The 10267-nt window shown below is 37.1% G+C and overlaps 1 protein-coding gene across 1 annotated transcript in view; it reads left to right on the top strand.

Annotated features, from left to right (window-relative positions):
- The window catches only part of SPTLC1 (serine palmitoyltransferase long chain base subunit 1), a 167779-nt gene extending 158860 nt beyond the window's left edge, over positions 1–8919 (top strand). Inside the window, exons 13-15 of the mRNA XM_007955171.2 lie at positions 2989–3106; positions 6642–6715; positions 8826–8919. Of these exons, the coding sequence (XP_007953362.1) occupies positions 2989–3106; positions 6642–6715; positions 8826–8919 (286 nt within the window). The remainder of the gene's footprint in view (positions 1–2988; positions 3107–6641; positions 6716–8825) is intronic.
- Positions 8920–10267: the final 1348 nt, after the last annotated feature.

The following is a 10267-nucleotide window of genomic DNA, read 5'->3' as shown; positions in this document are numbered from 1 at the left end:
CTTCCTTCCGAGGAGTGGCTGGTGGATTTGAACCGCCAGCCTTCTGGTTAGCAGTCAAGTGCCTTAGCCACTATGCTACCAGAGCTCCCCTGTTTTTATTAGTATTATTATACTTCTTACTAATAGGTTTTGGAGAAAATTCAAGTTCCTCCCAAAATATTGCTAGAATTTTAATCGGAATTGCACTAAATTCTGTCATTAATGTGGAGGGAATTAAGATCTATGAACATAATCTCTCTACTTACTTGAATCTTCTTTTGTGTCTTTTAACATAATTAAAAAATTTTCTCCATAAAGCCCTTTTACCTTATGAAAAACTTGAAGGGAAATTTCTAGATACCCTATAAGTTTTGTTATTGTTGTGAATGGTGTTGTCTGTTACATTTTCTGCTTGATTACTGCTAATTATTGATTTCTCTGAACTGATCTTATATCCAGCAGTCTTTCTAAGCTCTTCTTAGTTTCACTAATTTTTATGATCATATGCATAAACATCCTTTCCTGCCATTATGGTTTTCTTTCTTCCTCTCCCAATTCGTAGATGTTTGACTTGTTTTTCTTCTTTTATTGCATTGGTCAAGGTCTCCAATACTGTATTGAACGGTGGCAGTAATAATAGACATCCTTCTTTTATGCCCAGGACAAAATCATTTCTTTATTAAGTAAAAAAGTATCATAGTATAAATTTTTGGTAGGTGGCTTTATGAAATTATGCCTAAATTTGGAGAAGTCTTTTTCTTTTTATAGTCAAAAGTAAATGGTGAACTTCTATCAATATTTTTCAAATCTATTAAGATAAAAGCCCACCACTCTCCTGCCTCTTAGTTCCTTAGCCGGTTGTCTCAGCCAGTTGCCTCTGCCTTCTTTCTGTGAAGGACATCCAACGCAGAGATCTTGGGTCCAAGGAGATCTCGGGTTTAAGGACGCATACCACTCCAACTCTGCTTCTTCTCTCTTGATGGTAGTGACATCCCTTCTTCTGCCAAGAGGGCTCATTTTAAGCCCAGCAGCATAGCAAAACTAACCGGTCCTCACATTAGAGTTACCCATTCACCTTATTTACATGGTCCCACCCAATAACTTGGTGGGAGTCACAAAGACCATGGTTAGAAAAGCCATACCAAGTAATTCACTGCACCACATTGTTCTATCACCAGTCCCTAGCCTAGTGCTTGATACTTATCCATTTGGGTAAAAGAATAATATGTTCCCCAAAAATTCTTTACAACATGTAATAATAGCCTGTGAAACACAGCCTCTAAGTGTTTGAGCTAAAACTCAAATACAAGTGTCCATTTTGTCTTACTTAAATTTTAGGCAGACAGAAATAGAGCCTCTTGTTTCATTTCATCTCCACTGGTCTACCCTACCTAACCTGTGAGATGAACCTATCTGATAAAAGCACAGACTGGATTGGGCTTCAGGTGCCTTTTATGTATTAAGGAAAATCCAAGCTATTTGATTCACATGTACTGCTGTTTGAAAAACATTTTTTTAAGTTCTCCTCTGAGAGTACATGATCTTAAAAAATAATGATTACTTTTTTTGTGTACAAGTTTAACATCTCCAAAAATCCCATGGAAAATAAGTTTTGAAAGTACATGGCTTATTTCCACATTAGTAAAACTAATCTGGACGGTTTCTCCTTGAGTCCAGAAGCCCAAGATTCTAAGATCCTATGAGTCAAATCTGAAGCCTGGTTTACTGAGAGATCTTAGCATGATGTAATACATTTAAAGAAAAGACACACAAATGAATAGTGGTATTCATTATGGGTAGTTTGAAAGTCAGATGGGATTAGCTTCTAGCACCTAGCACAGTGCATGGCATATAGTAGTCATTCATTAAAAATTTGTTGAGTTCTCAACTAGGAGGAATCAAATGTTATTTAATGCTTTTTGTTCTGGTTTCATTCAAGGGACAGACATATTTTTCTAGGTGAAACAAACTAAATGAAAGCATTCTACTTAGCTTAATTTCTGTTAGGCATGGAATATCATTTGTGTCTGGGAGATAAGTCAGAAATCAAGCAATATTTTCATTGTAGGACAAAGTGGACCTTAAAGAAACCTGACTAAATAACATGGCATATAGTTCTTATGACATCTGTAATAAATGTTTGAAAATAGCAGCTTTTACCCCCACAAAAAGCCTGTCACCAAAAGCAGCAGACAAGAAAGAAAATTACCTTAATTCAAGTAAAATTTTAAACAAAATATGCAAATAAAAAGAAAACTTTCATATCTAAACATAATGCTAGTGATGAAAATAGAAAGTTTGTAATTTTGGCTCATCCTCACAATTTGTAAGAATAGAAGATAGTAAAGACTTAAATGATAAGTGAGGGAACATAACATTATTCCATGTAATAAGTATCCTATGAAGGTAATATGTTTCTGTGAAGGAAACAGACAGGACACATAATAGAATAAGATGGAGTGGGCCCTTCCCTAGAGAAGGTGATGAAGGAACCCCCTCTGAGGAGGTGACACTGGAGCTGGGACCTCACATACATAATGACTATAGGTAGAGGAAACAGTGAGGCCAAAGCCCCTGGGATGAGTGGCTTTGGAGAAGATGTGTGAGGAAGCAGGTCTCACAAACCATGGTTGGCGACATAGCAGGACTGGGTAGACATGATAGTGGAGGGCTGTGGATGACTTGTGTTTTCTCTGTGAAATGAGACGAGTTATCCATCTCCTGGGAGCAGGGAACCTTCCTGCGAGTAATATGCTTACCGAAACAGCACTGCAAGTGGTTCTAGATTAGGAAGCACTTCCCAAAATATATTTTTACCTTTTTTGTGTGTGTGTCAGAATTGGAATTCCACCATAGTTACTGTGATGTTTCAATAAATGTCACAAGTTTCTGTTATTACAGTGGGCATCTCCAATCCAGATTTTTTAAAATTATTTATATGTGAGATAAATATATTTGTACCTGGGAGAGATATATGTATGTATGTATGTGTGTGTTTACCTTCTTCAGCATTTCTGGATTAAAAGTGGTAGGGGAGTCTCTTTCTCCAGCATTTCATCTACAACTAGAAAAGAGCACTGGATCTCGAGAAAAAGATGTTCACCTCCTTCAGGAAATTGTAAATCAAGTAAGTATCTAATTGCTTAAATGAATCTCCTATCCCACTTTTACTCTCAAGTAATATTTTTAACATTATTTTTTAAGAAACACTTCTTCAAGAGGTAAGATAGAGAGGAAGTTGCTGGTATTCCCTTTTCTCACATGGATTTGTTCTAATGCTCAAGGTCCTTCCCAATGTCTGGCTCTGCCCAATTAGGTTTATGTCATGTCTGTAGTGACAGGTTCTAATTCCTCTAATTGGGCCACCAAAGTTTTTATGTTCTTTGCCATGTTGTATTTAAGTAATAAACTTTGTTTCTATCCTGAATAATTAGCTTATAGAAAATTGATTTGCTTACCATTTATAAAGCCAGGCTGTCATATGTTGTAGTTAGGGAGGTATGATGTACAGTCATCACAGACACTACTGGACAGCTCCTGATCTGGAAGTTAGCCCCCAACAGGGTTCAAAAACATAGGTATCCTTCAAGTACTGAAGTCATAACCAACCAGCAACTCCCATTGAGTTGGTTCCAACTCATAGTTACCCCCACTGGGTTTCCAAGGCTGTAAATCTTTACAGAAGTAGACTGCCTCATCTTCCTCCCACAGAGCGGCTGGTGAGTTCAGCCACCAACCTTCTGGTTAGCAGTTAAATGCCTTAAACACTCTTGTAATCAGAATGGGTTGAGGGAAAAAACCACTTCTTTAGTGTGTCTAAAACAAGAGGCCTATTCAACTTTTTTTAAAATCTGCTGAGCTATGTAACTAGTTATAATTTAGTTATTAGCTAAGAAATGCATTGCTGTTTAAAATCATGTGCCCTTTTCTATTCAGTAGAGCTGCATCTTCTCAAGTACTCCCCTTTTGACTTAGCTCTGTGCACTTTCAACAAAATGTGAAGTGTCACTGCTACTAGAAACCTGCCTCCCCTACAATGATACTGCCTTTTACTTAAATCTAAAATATATTTCACGTGTATTTTAGAGTGGATATATATACCATTTTGCTTATTTGGCCTGCTAATGATTCCTTCCAAAGGCTTCTGCTCCAACTTTAGGCTGCTGGGTAGAGTCATGTGGTAATAGTGATGGCACCATCTGTCGGTGCCTTCTCCATGCCCAACTTGTGCCAGGCTTCAACTATACAACATCTTGGGACTTTTTCATGCATGCCCCATGTCCCGTGTATATATATTGGGGGCGGGGGGTGGGGGGGGGGGGGGGGGGTGTCAGGTCCTGGCCCACAGACATACACATTAACTGTTAAATGTATGGATCAGCATGTGAAGTCAGCCTCTGGCATCAAGCCTGCTTCAGTCACCCTGTATCCTATAGTGTTTGAGCACATGATCTGCAATGGCAGATTCATTGAGAGTTTCTATTTGTGGACTTTGGAGTCAGTTTTATTAAAAAACAAAAATAAAACCAAACACAGAATGTGAGATTCCTAATTAAGAAAACTTGTCAAACTATGAATTATCAGGAATGACTTGCATTGTTGGGTGAGGAAATGTCACAGATGTCCCCTCGGCACAGCTTTACAAACTTAAAAAATGACAGATGCTCTTTATAGGGAAAATAATGTCCCAGAGACTCTTTTTATGGTCTCTATTTTTTTATCAGATATATAAATATATATAAACATAAATTTGTAAATTAGTACAAACTAAATGGACAAACTAGTAAAATTCAGATTAATTGCATTATATGAATGTGACAGATGGGTTTTTTTGTTTTGTTTTGTTTAATTGTTTGCCATTAAGATCTGATTGTTGAAGAGCTGTTCCTTGTAAGTTGCATGTGTTACTCTCCCTCTGAGTCTCCACTGAGCCACCTCAGGACTGTTACCTACATATACTTTATGCCATGTGACATTGACTTTCTTTAGATACCAGTGTATTGATTCCATATTAAATCCAACTCAGTCCTTTCTTCATTTTACAGCAGTAGTTAGCATGACTGCTACTTAGTTCCAGTGAAAGACACATAGAGCATGCGAATGTAATGACTTGGTATTACTAGTCTATGCTTATGTAGATTAAACTTGCAACACAATAAGGAATTGAAGATCTTATGAACAACTCACAGATCCCAAAATTATACCTCTGGGGCCCAGTTGAGACTTAACTGTCCTAATGAAATCAGCTTGAGTGAGTCTCAGGTAGGGAACAAAACACTTCAAGAAACCTTTCATTTGAAAGAAGGCAAGAAAGATTTTACAATTCATTTGTATAGTTACAGCTTCTATCTTAAAATAATAACTATTGGCAACTTCAAAATCTTATTTTCTTCTTCTCTTCTTCTTCCCTCCTCCCATATTTGAGGGAAAGAATAATAATCATGCCACTGTAAGTCTTATTTAAGCTTTGTAGAACTGAGAGGTTTTGCCAAGTTTATGTTGAGCAGTTTGACAAAACACTGTTTTTACAAACTCTGAGTTATGGTTTAGAATGATTTTTAACCAGCCAGGACTAGAAACAGAGCCAATACAGATGTTTTCAGAAGTTACTTTTCCAAGTACAGTTCCAGAATCTGTAATTATTGCCTGATTTTCATCTTTTTCCTGTTGTTGTTGTTGTTATGTGCCATTGAGTCGGATCCAACTCACAGCAACCCCTCCTTGGGTTGCCGAGACAGTATCACTACGGAAGTAGATTGCCCAACCTTCCTTCCGAGGAGTGGCTGATGGGTTTGAACTGCCAGCCTTCTGGTTAGCAGTCAAGTGCCTTAGGCACTACGCTACCAGAGCTCCCAAGAAAAACATACTTTGCAGTTTATAAGATACACTCTATTCAAGCAAGTACTTTTACTCTCAGGGACTTGGAATAACAGTTTTCTCCTTTTAGGTGGTGATATATTGCCACCCCTTGCTCTGATTTTTTAATTATTACTGTTATAATTTAGATAATTCACATACCATAAATTCACTCTTTTAAAGTGTACAATGCAGTGGTTTTCAGTATATTAGCAAGGTTATGCAACCATCAATCACCATCTAATTCCAGAATGTTTTTATTACCCCGGAAAGAAAGCCATACCTTTCTCTGATTATTATATTTTCTTTGTTTCATTAGAGAATTTTTAAATAGTTATTGCTGACATTTGACATATTAGCCATCCTTTGAAGCAGTACCGCTGATGTTATTCTATTCTTATTAGCTCTTTTCTTTGTTAGCCCACAGGGGTTTGCTCATACTATTTTTATATATTCTAACTCTAATAAAGTAGCCACTGTCTTGACTTTTTAAATTTAAATTAAGTAACGTTAAAAATTCAGTTTCTCAGTTGCATCAGCCACATCACAAAATGTTTAGAAACCACATGTGGTGAGTGGCTACTTTATAGGACAGAGTAGAACGAACATAGCCACCATTGCAGAAAGTTCAGTAGACCGTTGCTGCTCTAGATTATGTTGTGGTATTTTAGTTTTGTCTTCTAGCAATATAATTGGGGAAAATGAATTAAAACTACTAGGGCTAGCATTTCATTGTGTCTTCCTGTTTTAATTAGCACAGTGTCTGACGTTTGGGTTGCAAACGTATACTTTTTTTCTGCATACAGTGTATGACCAGAAGTATTGCATTAACTCAGGCACGCTACTTAGAGAAAGAAGAGAAGTGCCTCCCTCCTCCAAGGTTGGTTGACATTAAAATACAACCATTTTTTCTTTTTCTTACAGTCTGCATGAAGTGTAGTATGTTTGAAAAAAGTCAAGACTATCACAGGATAAGGAAAATACCTATTTTTAAAATAAAATACATCACCTATTTTCTGTTCTTAAGCTATGTTGTCAAATTCTAACTGAAAAGTCCCTCAGGCCTCGTTTTCCCTCCCAATTAGCCTAAAAAAGTATCCAGGATCCCAAGAATTACTGTGTCAAACTGAAGTTCCAGTCAGCAAATATCTACCATACACCTAATGTTCCGTGTGTTGGACCAGCAGCTTCTGCCACTGGACAGTCTGACAGAGGGGACAGCAATCTGGGTTGTGGCTACCATCCTCTGCTGGACAGAGCACTTTGTGGTTCTTCATCTAGTAAACACTTATTGAAACACCTAGAGTGAAGTAAAGCAATAGCGAGGAAAATCGATAAAGGTTCAAGAAGTCCTATGTGAGAATGTACCTTGATCCACACTTTAAAATTGGCATTCACTTAACAAAACATAGTGAAGGTAAAAGTTATTCAAAGACACTTGACTTTATCTTCAAAGAGCTACAGTATATTTGGGGGAGGTAGGCACACCGACCAGAAAGGGTGCAGCATTGGGTTCAAGTGCAGTCACAGAAGAAGGGGGCGTGGTTGGCTCTGGCCTGGGAGAATACTCATGCTTCCTACAGCAGGTGCTGCTTCAGGTGAGCTTTGAGAACCGAGTATGTGTTTGTCAAATAGCATTGTGGCATTCCAGAGATGGGATGGTATGAGCTTTGCCCAGGGGCTTAAAATGGTTTGAAGAGTTATAAGTGCTTCTGGGGATCCCAAAGCACAAGCTGCAAAGACACCAAAGAGAGAGGGCCTGGAGAAGGAACAGATGCCACGTTAGGAATATACTCACTAAGGAACGTGGACATTGTTCAGACTTGGAATGCCAGCCTTGGACTTTGGAAGAACATTCTGGTAGCAGCTGGAAAATACCTTACAGATCACACCTCTCTTTTTCTATTGTACTTATCCCAGTGTGTCACTATTTAGCAGTGGTAGATTTATGAGGACACCAACCTTGCTTGCTTTGTGCCCCTCTGTATTCCATGCATAGCTCAGTACAGCTCAGTTCATCCAGTGGATGAACAAGATGTTGGTAAATGAAAGTGAAAGTGATAGAAGTCATAGTGCCCTGTTAAGCTATGTCTTTAACTTTCCAAAAGCTTGAAATTTTCTACCTTGCCTAAAAGTATTAAAGAACTTCCACATTATTCATTAAATTTTAAGTATGAACAACCAATACTTGCTCATTGATTTGAGAACTATTAAAATCCTACTTTAGGCTTAGGCTTTGGGCCTAACCTAAATAAATCCACTCCTGTCAAGTCAATTCCAACTCATAGTGACTCCATAGGATAGAGTAGAACTGCCCATAGGGTTTCCAAGGCTATAATCTTTATGGAAGCAGACGTCACATCTATTTCCTCAGACCAGCTAGTGGGTTTGAACCGCTGACTTTTCTGTTAGCAGCTGAGTTCTTTAACCACTGGGCCAAGAGGGCTCCTCTAACCTAAATAAACAGTGGGTTATTTAAAGGAAAAGGAGCTCTGGTAGCGTAGTGGTTACAGCATTTAGCTGCTAACCAAAAAGTGGGCGATTCAAACCCACCAGCTGCTCCATGGGAGAAAGATGAAGCAGTCTGCTTCCATGAAGATTTACAGCCTTTTAAACCCTATGGGGCAGTTCTACTCTGCCCTAAAGGGTTGCTATGTCTCATCTCAGTGACAGTGAGTTTTATTTAGGGGACAGAACTGCACTACAAGGTTACTTTGACTAGATATAGGGGGTGGTAAACATTTTCTGTAAAGGGCCAGAGAGCAAATATTTTAGGCTTTTAGTCCATGGGATTCCTGTCCCTGCCATTCACTGCTGCCATTGTTGTATGAAAGCATCTCTAGACAATGCATAAAAGATGGGTGTGACTGTGTTCCAATAAAACTTTATTAACAAAAACAGGTGATGGGCAGGATATGGCTCTCAGACTATAGATTACTGTCTCTTGGCATACTCTCACTTGATAATTTTTTGTATCCTTTATTTCTCAGTATTAGAGTTGTGGTCACAGTGGAACAAACAGAAAAAGAACTTGAGAAAGCCGCATCCATAATCAAAGAAGTGGCCCAGGCCGTTCTGCTTTAGGCTGTGTCTCACTTAGGGCCTGGTGGACACCTTCCACACAACAACAAGATAGAGATCCTCTGGGTCACTGTGGAGTAGGGACTTCCAGAGACCCAGGCTGGCCATGGAAAACCTAAAGGAAGTGTGTGGATATTTAATAGATTTATTACCAAATGATGTGGATATGGACCAAATGTGTGACTATGAGAAGGAGGTTTATTATTTTAAAAAAGAAAACATTTGAAAGCCCAGGAACTGTTTTTTTTTTTTTTTTAAAAAAGAGAAGTACTAATCACCATGTCTAACTGGTATTTAAATTGTCCTATTTAGTACTATTTAAAGGTTTTATTATCCTAATATTTTATATTCTGTTTTGTTGTTTAAAAATGGAGCTTTAAAATTGTCTCTCTCCCTTTTAAAGTAACAAGTCTAGAAGGACTCTGTAATGCCCTACTATTTCATATAAATATGACTTTAAAACATTAAAGTCAATAATACAAGATTTATTGTTGAATATCTAATCCAACTGCATATTTTCCAGTCTTCATCATGTGAAGCTAAATGGTGGCTAATATATAAAGGAACACTTTTTTGTGTGTGATTATTACAAACATTTCATTATAGAAGAATTTTTATATACACTAAATATTGATCTTAGACCATTTCTGACAGCTAATCTTAGCACCCCTAACCAGAGAATATTCATTGTATGCTCTGAGTGAGCAATAATTTAAATCAAATACTATTTTAATATATTTAGTTGACCTTTAGATTTATTATGTGTTGATTTCTAATCTCTTTTAGGAAGAGGGTTATTGTGATGATTCCAAATTATAAGTCATGTCTTTGATATTTTAGAATATCTTGAATGTATTCTTTTTTTATAGTGTATTTGCCTAAGGACATATAACTAAAAGCTTTTTCTAAGCTAAGAAAAATGAGGGATTTTTTTTTCAGCTTGTAACTTCCAGATATCTAAAAAAGATGTACAAGCACTAAAAATAAAAATTTTAAGCTGTAATTCAGCTATCCCTTTTTTTCTTGAGCAAACCAAGTTAAATGGCATAAAGATATGTGATATGTGCCACAATATAGTTATAAGTATTATACTGTTATCCCTTCTCTAATTAACTAATGGTAAAGGAATAAAATTATAAAAGAAAAAGGTCATTTTTGTAACCTATGTTCATATTAAAAAATGGTGTTCAACATCTTTTTAAATTAGGGATATTTTTAATGTTTCATTTCTATTTTTGCTTGAGCTATTTCGTACATATGTGCCTTGTGACTGCTGCTGCTTTAAAGGATACAGTGCTTTATGGAGGGTAAATCTGTTCATTTTGTTTTTTGATGAAATAAACGTACATTC

This window comes from Orycteropus afer, unplaced genomic scaffold (assembly GCF_000298275.1).
Source record: "Orycteropus afer afer isolate SDZICR_OR568_19922 unplaced genomic scaffold, OryAfe1.0 scaffold00492, whole genome shotgun sequence".
Taxonomy (NCBI): Eukaryota; Metazoa; Chordata; class Mammalia; order Tubulidentata; family Orycteropodidae; genus Orycteropus; species Orycteropus afer.
The sequence above is the reverse complement of the archived record's forward strand: the minus strand, read 5'-3'. Positions and strand labels throughout refer to the sequence as shown.